General features: G+C 44.4%; 2 protein-coding genes across 2 annotated transcripts in view; both read left to right on the forward strand.

The window, feature by feature from the left end:
- LOC125524924 (disease resistance protein RGA5) lies at positions 1–4,528 on the forward strand. The gene is made up of 4 exons (XM_048689949.2): positions 1–971; positions 1,489–3,373; positions 3,565–3,822; positions 4,042–4,528. The coding sequence occupies exons 1-2, from the start codon at positions 142–144 to the stop codon at positions 1,634–1,636; spliced, it is 978 nt and encodes a 325-aa protein (XP_048545906.2). The 5' UTR covers positions 1–141; the 3' UTR covers positions 1,637–3,373; positions 3,565–3,822; positions 4,042–4,528.
- Positions 1,916–17,662, forward strand: part of LOC147962855 (disease resistance protein PIK6-NP-like) — a 26,548-nt gene continuing 10,801 nt past the window's right edge. Inside the window, exons 1-2 of the mRNA XM_087534329.1 lie at positions 1,916–3,373; positions 3,565–3,616. Of these exons, the coding sequence (XP_087390455.1) occupies positions 1,916–3,373; positions 3,565–3,616 (1,510 nt within the window). The remainder of the gene's footprint in view (positions 3,374–3,564; positions 3,617–17,662) is intronic.

A 17,662-nucleotide genomic window follows, 5' to 3' on the forward strand; every position in this document is an offset into this window, starting at 1 on the left:
TATTGCAAAAGAACACGAAAACAATCCACTACCACCAGTATCTCCAAGAAAAGGAATCATCATCCACTCCAAGTACCGTACTGCTGTAGAAACTAGCTAACCAGATCGAATCTCCGAGAAAGAAAGGGGAAAATCTTCGTTATGGATCCGGCATCGGGCGCAATCGACAGCCTGCTCCCAAAGCTGGAGGATCTGCTGCTGCTCTGCCGCGGCAAGCTGCGGAAGAAAGCGAGGAAAGAATTGATTTTTCTGAAAGAGAAGCTGACCGAGATCCAGCTCGCCTTCCGCGAGGTGGAAGATGAGCCGGCGGATCAGCTCAAGGCGCAAATCAAGGACTGGCTCAGGCAAGCGAGGGCCCTGAGCTACTGCATCGAGCACGTCGTCGACAAGTTCCTGGCTCGTCGGCTCAAGGCGGCCGATCCGCCGGCCGCCGACCTCCACGAACTCATCGGCGAGGTCAGATTCAAGTGGGCCATTGCCAATGCTTCCCGTCAATTCGCCAAGGAGGTGGAGACCCAGAGGTACAGGGACCGTATCACGGAGTTGGTAAATCAGCATCTCGATTGGTCCAACACTGCAGGCGCTGCTCCAAGTCCGAGATCTGGGAATGCCAGTGCCATGGTTGCCAACGACCATGACGGCCCAGTGAACGAGCTTGTTGACCTCGATGGCCGAGTGGAGGTGCTAGTCAGCAAGATCCTGGCAGTGGAGGAGGGGGAGGGGCAGCTCAAGATTGCTTCAATTCTTGGGTCTGCAGGCGTGGGCAAGACAACACTTGTGAACCGGGTGTACCAACAAGTTAACTCGCAATTCGAGTGTTCAGCTTGGGTCACTGTGTCTCAGGAGCCTGACATCAAACATGTTTTGTGGACAATCCTCTGTCAGATAAGCATACAAGATTATGCCAGTTTTGGGTTACTCAGTGTGGAAGAAACCGTCGCCGAGATCCGGAAAGCCCTCAACAATAAGAGGTATTATTATCGCAAACATTTTTACACTTCATAAATCATGCATCCACAAGTTGACACTTCCTCCAAATAGTACGTGGTAGCTCAATTTGGAAATTTAACCTCATGTGTGCAATTGTTCATCCAGATTTAGCATGGACTTCATCTGATATGTGTTATGGATTACACTAGTTGTCGACTTGTCCCTTCACAAATTATTCGACAAAATAGGATAACCAAGCACACAACTAAACCAAAGTAGCTCAACCTAAAGAGGTTATCGTTAGTGATATAACCCACTAATAATCCATCAATTTTTGTCCACAAAGAATAATCCGTAGTTTCTGTCAAGTACATACTTGCATATTTTATAGAGAGAACACCTCAAAAGTGGGTTATTACGATTACTAATGGAAAATTTTACATTGGCAATCTTGTGTGGTTCTCAGCTCAACTCTTTCACACTCAAGCCACATTTTCAATATAGTATATATATCATCATATATATGATTTTTAACTTTCAGACACATTATTCTGTTAGGTACTTCATTGTACTTGAAGATTTGTGGGATATTAAAGCACGTGAAACTATCAAGCGTGCTTTGATTGACAATAGCAAAGGCAGTGCAGTCCTGATGACAAGCCACAAAGTTTCCGTCGCCCGTTACGCTGGTGTTAAGATTTATTGATTAAGACCTCTTTCAGAAGATTCCTCTAAACAATTATTCTACAGAAGATTATTTGGTGCAGGAGACAACTGTCCTCCTGATTTGGTAGACATATCTGAAAAGATTTTAGAAAAATGCAGTGGTATACCATCATCCATCATAAATGCAGCCAACTTGCTAGCAGGCAAGACAAAGGAAGACTGGCATAATTATTTAGAAAATCCGAATGCTATGAGAAGCAGACATCTCTCTTACACCGGTGTACCTGAGCATCTCAAATCTTGCTTGTTATATTTAAGCATGTTTCAGAAGGGTTATGAGATCAGAGTGGACCGCTTAGTATCAGGTTGGATTGCTGAGGGTTATATTCCTGAAAAAGCCAATGTGACTCTGCAGCAACAAGGAGAGGAAAATGTCAGTGAGCTCATGGAGAGAAAGTTAATTGAAGCAGTTGAGGTTGATGCAGATGGCAAGGCTCTATCTTGCCGTGTGAACACCATGGGGCATGAGTTGATCGCCACATTGTCAGCGGAAGAAAACTCGGTTACCATATTAAATAAGTGGGAAGGCCAACCTTTGCCACAAATGGTTGGCCGGCTAGCCATCCAGGGCCAGGGGCACAATGCAAACCTGCCAGAAGACCAAATATCCAATGTGAGGTCTCTTATTGCCTCTGATGGTGCCAATTTGTTGGACGGTGAAAGCGGTGGTGGTAATGTGATGTCATTGCTCTCAAATTTTGTGAATTTACGTGTCTTGGAGTTAGGGGGCTGTAGTTCATTGCAGAATGACCATCTCAAGTGTATCAAGAGTTTGCTTCTTTTGAGATATCTGGTGATAGGAGGTGATCATATCACTGACATCCCGAAACATATTGGCTATCTAAAATATTTGGAAACCCTGGATTTAAGTGCAAGTGGTGTGAAAGAATTGCCTGCGACTATTGTTCAGGCTAGGAAATTGAAATGTCTGCGTGTTAATAGACACACCAAGATGCCTCATGGGATTGGGAAAATGGAAGCTTTGCAAGAGCTAGGAGACATGAATATCAGTAACGCAGAGTTGCTGAGAGAGCTAAGCGGCCTGACCAACTTGAAGATTCTTAGAATTGTCATATGGTCATGGGATGATGGTTATAATGATGCACTGCTCAGTTATCTAGGCTCCCCAAGCATGCAAAAGATGAAGAGCCTATCTATTTTTACTTGCTGCTCCCTACATATCTTTGAAGAGTGGAAGGCTGAACAGGCCCCTCGAAGCCTCCAAAAGCTTGAGATAAGGCACAGCTCATTCCTTTCATTGCCAGGATGGATTTGCTCACTTGAGAATCTCTCGTGTTTATCTATCGAGGTCTACAAGCTATCACAAGAGATCATTAATATCCTTGGGAAATTTCCGAACCTTCTTGCCCTCTCCCTGAAATCAAAGCAAGCCCCAAAAGGCAACTTCAATGATGGGTTCCCAAAGTTAACAAGCTTGCACTTTGCCACTAATGCTGCAGGGAGGATATTTGGACCAGGAGCTATGCTCAGCCTTAAAAGGCTTGATCTTTCGTTTCAAGCATCACGTACCGAAGATTTAAATCATGGTTTTGATTTCGGATTAGGGAACCTTTCTTCCCTAAAGCACATACGTGTTGAAATAGTATGTTTCAGTGCCAATCTTGAGATGGTGAAAAAAGCAAAAGATGCAATTATGAAGGCAATATACAGTGGTCGCAGCCCCGGGTCAGAAATTCATTTTGATGTGCCGAGTGAGGTAACTTTAGTTTTTGATATATGTTAATGAATAGTGACAACACCCCCAATTCACAGCGACTTGTCCTGCACTTCTCTCCTTTATATATAACATTGTTTTTTGTCCCTTCGGGGACATCCGATAAATAAGATTGTGTTTGGTTCATCTACCTGTTTAGTTGTCTGACACTAATATAGCTTGTTCTCTTGCAGTTGCAAAGTCAGCAGCAGTCATCAACAAAGGCATACATTGAACAGACAGAAAGTGAAACTAATTTGCACTCTCCCGATCAAGCAGAGCATGGCACTATGCAGCAAAATCAAGCTAGTGCTCAATTTCCTACTGTTGATCCATCCACATCAGCCTCGCATCTGTCAGATAACCTCCAGCAGCACCAGTCTATTCTATCTCCACATCATTCTTCCTTGCAAGCTTGACAAGGTCATCTTGAAGCACACGTGAAGATTCTTGTGAGTGATCCTCTTCATTTAGTATTTGCAAAGTTACATGGGAAATGTAGTATGAAACACTTTATCATTATTATTATTTATAAATCATCCACTATAATTTTAAGTCATCTTGTCGGCCATATTCTTCAAACCACCAACAAACATAGCAACCTAAAATACAAGTGCCCTGTTGGTATACTTACTAATTTCATCATCCTGATGAGTTATTTTGTTTTTCAGCCAATCAGCCTTGCACAGTTTTGTGATGAGTGTGGTTCCCCATATTCAAGGGCAACATCCAAGTTCTGTTCAAAGTGTGGCACCAAGAGGCTAGGGATCTGATTGGTGCATAAAGATATTGTGCAAGTGTCCAGCTGGGGAGGGATTCCGCAATTTGTAATTGTGTGGCACCTGAGAAGGAGAAAATCTTCACCTGGCTTATTGTCAGAGAGAAACTGAAGTTATAGTAATTCTTCTCAAGCAACAAATCCTGGACAGTGACCTTTGCCCCTTTAGTTGTAGCAAAGCAATGCAGGGAGATGATGAAGCTGTCGACGACAAAGCACAAACATGTATTAAACCTCTGTTAGGACCATGGAGGAAGGACCAAGCATATTTTCACCTTCGTTTGGGCTTATGTTCCCTATTTTTTCCTCTTTAAACCTCTGTTGTACTCTCCCAAGGCCACCCGGCTTTGTTTTGCTAATGAATTTAAGTAGGGGCCTCCCTTGTCCAAGTTGCTCAAAACGAAAAGCTTTAACACAGCAGCACAATTGTTCCACCAACATGCACAGTTTGCGTTAGTTACCAGCCTTCCCCCTTTATAATTCGTATGGATCAAGACAGAAGACATAGCAAGGCAGAGCACATGATCATAGGCCAAACAAATAGTGGGTATGAATGATCATAGTAGTCCTAAGAAAATCAAATTAAGTATATTAAAGCGGAACATATCAATCAATCCGAGTCGTTAGCTGTTTGTCTCGATCTTCTACAAGTGCTTAATGGCTAAGTTAGGTTTAGGGATAGGGTGTGCGTGTGTGCGTTTATAGGGGTGAGTGTATGCACGTATGTATGAGCGCTTGCGTCTGTACTGTGTTCAAAAGGTTTATGAAGTATCCATTGTAATAACTAGTACCAATATCTCATGATTTCATACAACCAATCTAGCTCCACTAGTGCAGAACCGGGCAATAGCACCGGTTCGTAAGGCCACCACGTGGCACGAGCCAGCTCCAGGGGCAGGGAGCCCTTTAGTACCGGTTGGTGACACCAACCGGTATTAAAAAGTTGGGGGGGGGGGGTTGGGTTTATGATTTCTTTTTCATTTAATTTTATGTTTTCCATTTAATTCTTTTTTGCTTGCTGGTATTTTACGATACTACACATTGTACACGTTATGCATATTATATAAATAGAATTTCTAGTGGAACCGATCATATATATATCATCAAATGTCTCACAAACCACCATATTAATTCACACATACACACATGTATGTATATATATATATATATATATATATATATATATATATATATATATATATATATATAATTTCTTCTACAATGTTGCCTTCGGAGCCAGTGGCATTAGCCTAATTGGTGCCTTCGGAACACGATGACAATTGGAAGTGGTTCATGGGGGCGGTAGCGGGTGATGGTATTCTCCCTTCGGATCTATGACCTGGTCGAGTAAAAATCCCGCTATTTCCTCTTGAAGTGCTTCTACGCGCTCCGTTGGTAGGAGCTTCTCCCGCACCTCTGTGAACTGTTAAGAAGGAGATCAATATGCATATGTATTAGTTGTGTGACTACATATCGATAATGGTGTAAAAATTATGAATAGTGTTCTGACAAACATACCCATTCCTGTCTTTGAGATCTGCTCCTTTCGGACGTCATCATGCGAATGTTCTCGCAAACTTAGTATGCACACAGATCAGTCCCGACGCCTGCTTCAGGGCCTTTACGAGAATGGAATTTAATCAGATAATAATTAATCAAGCATGATAATTAAAGAGATGGCAGCTAGCTAGCTAGCTAGTACTACTTAATTACTTACCTTGGGTCGAAACCATTTCAGTCTTTCTTTCCATTCGCCTGGAGTGACGCTGATGAACCTTGCCCAAGCCTTGCCCGCCAACAAAGAAAATGAATAAATGGGTTATTAAATAGTTCATATCAGGAAATGATGAATTATTAAATAGGCCGAGATATATAGTTAATAATGATTGAAATTACCTGTTGACTATCCCAAACAAGATGGTGTAGTCACTTTGTTTTTTAAGTAGTGAGTCGAGTACTTCAACTGTTCCGGCGTCAACTTTAATGATACACAAGATCCAATGAAATCTGCATGCACACACGTTTGGATGTCTTAATTAAGCGGGCATATGTAAGGAAAAACATGTAGCTAGCTAGTAGGCAAAAACAGAGAATTTGTAGTACAAGACAGTGTGACTCACTGGAAGTTGTAAGGAAGTAGTATATCTTTATTGTATTTGAGGCCCTTCAAGAACTCTAGCATGTTGTCCTCTACATGCTTTTCATGATATGCATCTATTTTCCATGTGTATTCATTAACGGTGTTTGGGTCAATGAACCCAATGCCATAGCGTCCACCTTTTTTTCATTTCATACATCTTCATCCTGCATAATACCACAGAAAAGAATATAGTGAGGATAATTACAGGTAATGATTGATCAAAAGGATCACTACAGCTAGCTTGAGACTTAAATTACAGAAAGAAATCACTTACAAACAATAGCAACTGACGATAGATTTGTTGAGTGCGTCTTGATTGTATAACTGAAACAGTTCATTATACTCAACGGCCACAGCTTTCTGATGGTAGTAATGATTCTTCTTGACTTCCACCATGAGGGACTCTTGATTGGATCTCTTGGTAATGTCCATGTACCATTGATGCAATTCATACATTCTCGTTGGGAGCTTCTTGACCTCATCTGGCTTGACCAAAGGTTCGCCCCGGACATATTTCCATTTTATTTCCTCCTCTCTAAGAACAGGCATGGGCTCGATCTCGAGGAGTTGTCCAACAGTGATGTTGAGAATTTCAGCCTGCGTTATATGCTCCTTGGTTATTACCAAATTGCCCACCTCGGGAATGTAAACTGTTTGCCCACAATAATATTGGGCGCGCGTACTCTCACGTGTTGTTGGCACAACAAGCGAGGGGATCGATTGCGCCGCCTGTTCTCCCAGCTGGGGAACGGTTTTCCCGCATTTTTTGACAGCTGCTTGTTGTTTGCTCGAGCTCGAGCTCGCCTCCTTCTGTAGACATGCTCGATTTAACTTCCTGATGTGGCGCTCATAGTCTGTGTCAACAGGCTTGGGAGCTGGTGGTTGAGCCATACGAATGAAGTGGTCAATCTTTTCCTCAGGCACTTTCTCCCTTGGCGGCGGTGGCGGTTTCGGTCCAAAATGTTGGGGAACGTAGTAATTTCAAAAAATTTCCTACGCACACGCAAGATCATGGTGATGCATAGCAACGAGGGGAGAGTATGATCTACGTACCCTTGTAGATTGCAACGGAAGCGTTGACACAACGTGGAGGAAGTAGTCGTACGTCTTCTTCCCGATCCGACCGATCCAAGCACCGTTACTCCGGCACCTCCGAGTTCTTAGCACACGTTCAGCTCGATGACGATCCTCGGGCTCCGATCCAGCAAAGCGTCGAGGAAGAGTTCCGTCAGCACGACGGCGTGATGACGATCTTGATGTTCTACCGACGCAGGGCTTCGCCTAAGCACTACAACGATATGACCGAGGTGGAATTTGGTGGCAGGGGGCACCGCACACGGCTAAGGAACGATCACCAAGGATCAACTTGTGTGTCTAGAGGTGCCCCCTGCCTCCGTATATAAAGGAGCCAAGGGGAAGAGGGGCACCGGCCAGGGAGAGGGCGCAGGAGGAGTCATATTCCTACCGGGAGTAGGACTCCCCCCTCCAATCCTAGTTGGACTAGGTTTTCCCAAAGGGGAGAGAGAGAGGGGGGGCCGGCCCCTTCTCCTAGTCCTAATAGGACTAAGGGAAGGGGGGCGCGCGGCCAGCTATGGGCTGCCCCTTTTCTCCTTTCCACTAAGGCCCATGATGGCCCATATGGTTCCCGGGGGGTTCCGGTAACCTCCCGGTAATCCGGTAAAATCCCGATTTCACCCGAAACACTTCCGATGTCCAAATATAGGCTTCCAATATATCAATCTTTATGTCTCGACCATTTCGAGACTCCTCGTCATGTCCGTGATCACATCCGGGACTCCGAACAACCTTCGGTACATCAAAATGCATAAACTCATAATAACTGTCATCGTAACGTTAAGCGTGCGGACCCTACGGTTCGAGAACAATGTAGACATGACCGAGACACGTCTCCGGTCAATAACCAATAGCGGGACCTGGATGCCCATATTGGCTCCTACATATTCTACGAAGATCTTTATCGGTCAGACCGCATAACAACATACGTTGTTCCCTTTGTCATCGGTATGTTACTTGCCCGAGATTCGATCATCGGTATCCAATACCTAGTTCAATCTCGTTACTGGCAAGTCTCTTTACTCGTTCCGTAATACATCATCTAACAACTAACATATTAGTTGCAGTGCTTGCAAGGCTTATGTGATGTGCATTACCGAGAGGGCCCAGAGATACCTCTCCGACAATCGGAGTGACAAATCCTAATCTCGAAATACGCCAACCCAACATCTACCTTTGGAGCCACCTGTAGTACTCCTTTATAATCACCCAGTTACGTTGTGACGTTTGGTAGTACCCAAAGTGTTCCTCCGATAAACGGGAGTTGCATAATCTCATAGTCATAGGAACATGTATAAGTCATGAAGAAAGCAATAGCAACATACTAAACGATCGGGTGCTAAGCTAATGGAATGGGTCATGTCAATCAGATCATTCAACTAATGATGTGACCTCATTAATCAAATAACAACTCTTTTTTTATGGTTAGGAAACATAACCATCTTCGATTAACGAGCTAGTCTAGTAGAGGCATACTAGTGACACTCTGTTTGTCTATGTATTCACACATGTATTATGTTTCCGGTTAATACAATTCTAGCATGAATAATAAACACTTATCATGATTTAAGGAAATAAATAATAACTTTATTATTGCCTCTAGGGCATATTTCCTTCAGTCTCCCACTTGCACTAGAGTCAATAATCTAGATTACACAGTAATGATTCTAACACCCACGGAGCTTTGGTGCTGATCATGTTTTGCTCGTGGAAGAGGCTTAGTCAACGGGTCTGCAACATTCAGATCCGTATGTATCTTGCAAATCTCTATGTCTCCCACCTGGACTAGATCCCGGATGGAGTTGAAGCGTCTCTTGATGTGTTTGGTCCTTTTGTGAAATCTGGATTCCTTTGCCAAGGCAATTGCACCAGTATTGTCACAAAAGATTTTCATTGGACCCGATGCACTAGGTATGACACCTAGATCAGATATGAACTCCTTCATCCAGACTCCTTCGTTCGCTACTTCCGAAGCAGCTATGTACTCCGCTTCACATGTAGATCCCGCTACGACGCTTTGTTTAGAACTGCACCAACTGACAGCTCCACCGTTTAATGTAAACACGTATCCGGTTTGCAATTTAGAATCGTCCGGATCAGTGTCAAAGCTTGCATCAACGTAACCTCTTACGGTGAGCTCTTTGTCACCTCCATATACGAGAAACATATCCTTAGTCCTTTTCAGGTATTTCAGGATGTTCTTGACCGCTGTCCAGTGATCCACTCCTGGATTACTTTGGTACCTCCCTGCTAAACTTATAGCAAGGCACACATCAGGTCTGGTACACAGCATTGCATACATGATAGAGCCTATGGCTGAAGCATAGGGAACATCTTTCATTTTCTCTCTATCTTCTGCAGTGGTCGGGCTTTGAGTCTTACTCAATCTCACACCTTGTAACACAGGCAAGAACCCTTTCTTTGCTTGATCCATTTTGAACTTCTTCAAAATTTTGTCAAGGTATGTGCTTTGTGAAAGTCCAATTAAGCGTCTTGATCTATCTCTATAGATCTTTATGCCTAATATGTAAGCAGCTTCACCGAGGTCTTTCATTGAAAAACTTTTATTCAAGTATCCCTTTATGCTATCTAGAAATTCTATATCATTTCCAATCAGTAATATGTCATCCACATATAATATCAGAAATGCTACAGAGCTCCCACTCACTTTCTTGTAAATACAGGCTTCTCCGAAAGTCTGTATAAAACCAAATGCTTTGATCACACTATCAAAGCATTTATTCCAACTTCGAGAGGCTTGCACCAGTCCATAAATGGATCGCTGGAGCTTGCACACTTTGTTAGCTCCCTTTGGATCGACAAAACCTTCTGGTTGCATCATATACAACTCTTCTTCCAGAAATCCTTTCAGGAATGCAGTTTTGACATCCATCTGCCAAATTTCATAATCATAAAATGCGGCAATTGCTAACATGCTTCGGAAAGACTTAAGCATCGCTACGGGTGAGAAAGTCTCATCGTAGTCAATCCCTTGAACTTGTCGAAAACCTTTTGCGACAAGTCGAGCTTTGTAGACAGTAACATTACCATCAGCGTCAGTCTTCTTCTTAAAGATCCATTTATTCTCAATTGCTTGCCGATCATCGGGCAAGTCAATCAAAGTCCATACTTTGTTCTCATACATGGATCCCATCTCAGATTTCATGGCTTCAAGCCACTTTGCGGAATCTGGGCTCACCATCGCTTCTTCATAGTTCGTAGGTTCATCATGATCTAGTAGCATGACCTCCAGAACAGGATTACCGTACCACTCTGGTGCGAATCTTACTCTGGTTGATCTACGAGGTTCAGTAGTATCTTGATCTAAAGTTTCATGATCATCATCATTAGCTTCCTCACTTATTGGTGTAGGTGTCTCAGAAACAGTTTTCTGTGATGTACTACTTTCCAATAAGGGAGTAGGTACAGTTACCTCGTCAAGTTCTACTTTCCTCCCACTCACTTCTTTCGAGAGAAACTCCTTCTCTAGAAAGTTTCCGAACTTAGCAACAAAAGTCTTGCCTTCGGATCTGTGATAGAAGGTGTATCCAATAGTTTCCTTTGGATATCCTATGAAGACACATTTCTCCGATTTGGGTTCGAGCTTATCAGGTTGAAGCTTTTTCACATAAGCATCGCAGCCCCAAACTTTAAGAAACGACAACTTTGGTTTCTTGCCAAACCATAGTTCATAAGGTGTCGTCTCAACGGATTTTGATGGTGCCCTATTTAACGTGAATGCGGCTGTCTCTAGAGCGTATCCCCAAACGATAGCGGTAAATCAGTAAGAGACATCATAGATCGCACCATATCTAGTAAAGTACGATTACGACGTTCGGACACACCATTACGTTGTGGTGTTCCGGGTGGCGTGAGTTGCGAAACTATTCCACAATTTTTCAAATGTACACCAAACTCGTAACTCAAATATTCTCCTCCATGATCAGATCGTAAAAACTTTATTTTCTTATTACGATAATTTTCAACTTCACTCTGAAATTCTTTGAACTTTTCAAATGTTCCAGACTTGTGTTTCATTAAGTAGATATACCCATATCTGCTTAAGTCATCTGTGAAGGTGAGAAAATAACGATATCCGCCGCGAGCCTCAATATTCATCGGACCACATACATCGGTATGTATGATTTCCAATAAATCTGTTGCTCTCTCCATAGTACCGGAGAACGGTGTTTTAGTCATCTTGCCCATGAGGCACGGTTCGCAAGTACCAAGTGATTCATAATCAAGTGGTTCCAAAAGTCCATCAGTATGGAGTTTCTTCATGCGCTTTACACCGATATGACCTAAACGACAGTGCCACAAATAAGTTGCACTTTCATTATCAACTCTGCATCTTTTGGCTTCAACATTATGAATATGTGTGTCACTACTATCGAGATTCATCAAAAATAGACCACTCTTCAAAGGTGCATGACCATAAAAGATATTACTCATATAAATAGAACAACCATTATTCTCTGATTTAAATGAATAACCGTCTCGCATTAAACAAGATCCAGATATAATGTTCATGCTCAACGCTGGCACCAAATAACAATTATTTAGGTCTAATATTAATCCCGAAGGTAGATGTAGAGGTAGCGTGCCGACCGCGGTCACATCGACTTTGGAACCGTTTCCCACGCGCATCGTCACCTCGTCCTTTGCTAGTGTCCGCTTATTCTGTAGTCCCTATTTCGAGTTGCAAATATTAGCAACAGAACCAGTATCAAATACCCAGGTGCTACTTCGAGCATTAGTAAGGTACACATCAATAACATGTATATCACATATACCTTTGTTCACCTTGCCATCCTTCTTATCCGCCAAATACTTGGGGCAGTTCCGCTTCCAGTGACCAGTCTGCTTGCAGTAGAAGCACTCAGTTTCAGGCTTAGGTCCAGACTTGGGTTTCTTCTCTTGAGCAGCAACTTGCTTGCCGTTCTTCTTGAAGTTCCCCTTCTTCTTCCCTTTGCCCTTTTTCTTGAAACTAGTGGTTTTGTTAACCATCAACACTTGATGCTCCTTCTTGATTTCTACCTCCGCAGCTTTCAGCATTGCGAAGAGCTCGGGAATAGTCTTATTCATCCCTTGCATATTATAGTTCATCACGAAGCTCTTGTAGCTTGGTGGCAGTGATTGGAGAATTCTGTCAATGACGCAATCATCCGGAAGATTAACTCCCAATTGAATCAAGTGATTATTATACCCATACATTTTGAGTATATGCTCACTGACAGAACTGTTCTCCTCCATCTTGCAGCTATAGAACTTATTGGAGACTTAATATCTCTCAATCCGGGCATTTGCTTGAAATATTAACTTCAACTCCTGGAACATCTCATATGCTCCATGACGTTCAAAACGTCGTTGAAGTCCCGATTCTAAGCCGTAAAGCATGGCACACTGAACTATCGAGTAGTCATCAGCTTTGCTCTGCCAGACGTTCATAACATCTGGTGTTGCTCCAGCAGCAGGCCTGGCACCCAGCGGTGCTTCCAGGACGTAATTCTTTTGTGCAGCAATGAGGATAATCCTCAAGTTACGGACCCAGTCCGTGTAATTGCTACCATCATCTTTCAACTTTGCTTTCTCAAGGAACGCATTAAAATTCAACGGAACAACAGCACGAGCCATCTATCTACAATCAAGATAAACAAGCAAGATACTATCAGGTACTAAGTTCATGATAAGTTTAAGTTCAGTTAATCAAATTACTTAAGAACTCCCACTTAGATAGACATCCCTCTAATCCTCTAAGTGATCACGTGATCCATATCAACTAAACCATAACCGATCATCACGTGATATGGAGTACTTTTCAATGGTGAACATCGTTATGTTGATCATATCTACTATATGATTCACGCTCGACCTTTCGGTCTCTGTGTCCGAGGCCATATCTGTATATGCTTGGCTCGTCAAGTATAACCTGAGTATTCCGCGTGTGCAACTGTTTTGCACCCGTTGTATTTGAACGCAGAGCCTATCACACCCGATCATCACGTGGTGTCTCAGCACGAAGAACTTTTGCAACGGTGCATACTCAGGGAGAACACTACTTGATAATTTTAGTGAGAGATCATCTTATAATGCTACCGTCAATCAAAGCAAGATAAGATGCATAAAAGATAAACATCACATGCAATCAATATAAGTGATATGATATGGCCATCATCATCTTGTGCTTGTGATCTCCATCTCCGAAGCACCGTCATGATCACCATCGTCACCGGCGTGACACCTTGATCTCCATCGTAGCATCGTTGTCGTCTCGCCAATCTTATGCTTCCACGACTATCACTACCGCTTAGTAATAAAGTAAAGCATTACATCGCGATTGCATTGCATACAATAAAGCGACAACCATATGGCTCCTGCCAGTTGCCGATAACTTGGTTACAAAACATGATCATCTCATACAATAAAATTCAGCATCATGCCTTGACCATATCACATCACAACATGCCCTGCAAAAACAAGTTAGACGTCCTCTACTTTGTTGTTGCAAGTTTTTACGTGGCTGCTACGGGCTTTAAGCAAGAACTCATCTTACCTACGCATCAAAACCACAACGATAGTTTGTCAAATAGACTCCGTTTTAACCTTCTCAAGGACCGGGCGTAGCCACACTCGGTTCAACTAAAGTAGGAGAGACAGTCGCCCGCAAGCCATCTATGTGCAAAGCACGTCGAGGGAACCGGTCTCGCGTAAGCGTACGCGTAAGGTTGGTCCGGGTCGTCTCGTCCAACAATACCGCTGAACCAAAGTATGACATGCTGGTAGGAAGTATGACTTATATCGTCCACAACTCACTTGTGTTCTACTCGTGCAAATAACATCAAACCATAAAACCTGGCTCTGATACCACTGTTGGGGAACGTAGTAATTTAAAAAAATTTCCTACGCACACGCAAGATCATGGTGATGCATAGCAACGAGGGGAGAGTATGATCTATGTACCCTTGTAGATTGCAACGGAAGCGTTGACACAACGTGGAGGAAGTAGTCGTACGTCTTCTTCCCGATCCGACCGATCCAAGCACCGTTACTCCGGCACCTCCGAGTTCTTAGCACACGTTCAGCTCGATGACGATCCTCGGGCTCCGATCCAGCAAAGCGTCGAGGAAGAGTTCCATCAGCACGACGGCGTGATGACGATCTTGATGTTCTACCGACGCAGGGCTTCGCCTAAGCACTACAACGATATGACCGAGGTGGAATTTGGTGGCAGGGGGCACCGCACACGGCTAAGGAACGATCACCAAGGATCAACTTGTGTGTCTAGAGGTGCCCCCTGCCTCCGTATATAAAGGAGCCAAGGGGAAGAGGGGCGCCGGCCAGGGAGAGGGCGCAGGAGGAGTCCTACTCCTACCGGGAGTAGGACTCCCCCCTCCAATCCTAGTTGGACTAGGTTTTCCCAAAGGGGAGAGAGAGAGAGGGGGGCCGGCCCCTTCTCCTAGTCCTAATAGGACTAAGGGAAGGGGGGCGCGCGGCCAGCTATGGGCTGCCCCTTTTCTCCTTTCCACTAAGGCCCATGATGGCCCATATGGCTCCCGGGGGGTTCCGGTAACCTCCCGGTAATCCGGTAAAATCCCAATTTCACCCGAAACACTTCCGATGTCCAAATATAGGCTTCCAATATATCAATCTTTATGTCTCGACCATTTCGAGACTCCTCGTCATGTCCGTGATCACATCCGGGACTCCGAACAACCTTCGGTGCATCAAAATGCATAAACTCATAATAACTGTCATCGTAACGTTAAGCGTGCGGACCCTACGGTTCGAGAACAATGTAGACATGACCGAGACACGTCTCCGGTCAATAACCAATAGCGGGACCTGGATGCCCATATTGGCTCCTACATATTCTACAAAGATCTTTATCGGTCAGACCGCATAACAACATACGTTGTCCCCTTTGTCATCGGTATGTTACTTGCCCGAGATTCGATCGTCGGTATCCAATACCTAGTTCAATCTCGTTACTGGCAAGTCTCTTTACTCGTTCCATAATACATCATCTAACAACTAACATATTAGTTGCAGTGCTTGCAAGGCTTATGTGATGTGCATTACCGAGAGGGCCTAGAGATACCTCTCCGACAATCGGAGTGACAAATCCTAATCTCGAAATACGCCAACCCAACATCTACCTTTGGAGCCACCTGTAGTACTCCTTTATAATCACCCAGTTACGTTGTGACGTTTGGTAGTACCCAAAGTGTTCCTCCGATAAACGGGAGTTGCATAATCTCATAGTCATAGGAACATGTATAAGTCATGAAGAAAGCAATAGCAACATACTAAACGATCGGGTGCTAAGCTAATGGAATGGGTCATGTCAATCAGATCATTCAACTAATGATGTGACCTCATTAATCAAATAACAACTCTTTTTTTATGGTTAGGAAACATAACCATCTTCGATTAACGAGCTAGTCTAGTAGAGGCATACTAGTGACACTCTGTTTGTCTATGTATTCACACATGTATTATGTTTCCGGTTAATACAATTCTAGCATGAATAATAAACACTTATCATGATTTAAGGAAATAAATAATAACTTTATTATTGCCTCTAGGGCATATTTCCTTCACAAAATGGGCGTCCACTTCTGCCCGCACTATGGCATTGGTTTGCTCCTCGGTCCTGTCGTAAGCCCTCTGAGGAAGATCGGTGAGGCTTGGACCATATTTATATTGCTTGCCTCCGCCTGTAGTTCCTGTACTACCTCGACTCATACCGCTATGCACCATAGCTGCGGGGTGTCTCTTCTGCGATTGCTGAGGCGGCGGAGACGGCTGACGGGGCTGAGTTGGACGAGGAGTGGCCTGAAGCTGTGCCGGACTTGGAGGAGGAGTGGCCTGAAGTTGTGCCGGACTTGGAGGAGGAGTGGACGTCTGATGCTGTGTCGGACTTGGAGGAGGAGTGGCCGGACACTTTGCCGGACTTGGAGGAGGAGGAGTGGCCTCACGCGTTGGTTGACTTGGAGGAGCGGGAGTCTGCTGACTCGGTGGCGGACTTCGACGAGGAGTTGGGTGACGCGGTGTCGGTGGCCTTCGAAAGACGATGCAATCCTTTCTCCATAGGATGACACGATGTATGGCCTCTCCCAATGTGTGCTCGTCGTCACCTCCAGGAATGTCAAGCTGTAGCCCCGAATATGGGTCCACCACCTCATCAACCAAGACACGAGCATAGCCCGTTGGAATCGGGTTGCAGTGGAAGGTTCCCTCGGGGGGATTTGTAAAAGCAACGGCGCCCGCCACCTTCATGGATATGTTCTTCATTTTGAAGTGTAGCTCGCAGTTAGTGTTCTCCATGATGTCATCCACGGGGTATCTATCCAGCATTGCGTCCCCCGGGGCGGAATCCACGCTGCTTCTCGGCATGGATGGGGCGGTGCTATCCAATGCTGGATCATCCGCTTGCCGCTGCAGCTGCTGAGACCCCCTTTGCTGGCTAAGTGAGTAGATCTGCTCCTGCTGCCGCTGGAATTTGACTGCCAAGTCCGCGTGCTTTGATTCTAGGCCTTGAAGGCATTCATAGTCCAGCTTCCTCTGCTCCTCCTCCATCTTCCTCTTCTTCTCCTCCGCAATCTTCCTTCTTGCACGGGTTCTATAGTCGGCGTTCCAGTACGAAAACCCCTCATACCACGGAATAGCGCCCTTGCCTCGTGTTCTTCCTGGGTGTTCAGGATTTCCCAGGGCACGCATAAACTCATCGTTCTCTCTGTTAGGCTGGAACACCCCCGTTCGAGCCTCTTCTATTGCAACAATTAGCGCATCGTCGGCTCCGTTCAGACATGCCTTCGTCGAAACTTTGCCTGTCTTCGGGTCCAACTCCCTCCCATGCGCATAGAACCAAGTCCTGCACCTGGGGGGCCAGCTCCTAGTAACCGGAGTGACACCTGCATCCTCCATCTCTTTCTCAAACTTATCCCACTTAGGCATTGCCACCGCGTAGCCACCTGGCCCCAGCTTATGAAACTTATCCTTTTTTTTGGCATTCTTCTTGTTTATTCTCGACCGTTCCTTAGCTAATTCTGAATCCTTGAATTTCACGAAATCGTCCCAATGAGCACTTTGCTTCTCTAGTGTTCCCTCGAATACTGGAGTCTTCCTTCCTCCCTTGACGTACTTGTCCTATTCATGATTCTTGTGGTTCTTGAATGCAACCGCCATCTTCCTAAGAGAAGCGTCCTTGACTTTCTGCACATCTGCTTCTGTGAAATGATCTGGTAGGATGAAATGTTCCATGAGAGTATCCCAAAGCAGACCTTTTTGTCTGTCG

The sequence above is a fragment of the Triticum urartu genome, chromosome 7A (assembly GCF_056163025.1).
Source record: "Triticum urartu cultivar PI428250 chromosome 7A, HENAU_Tu73, whole genome shotgun sequence".
In the NCBI taxonomy this organism is placed as follows: Eukaryota; Viridiplantae; Streptophyta; class Magnoliopsida; order Poales; family Poaceae; genus Triticum; species Triticum urartu.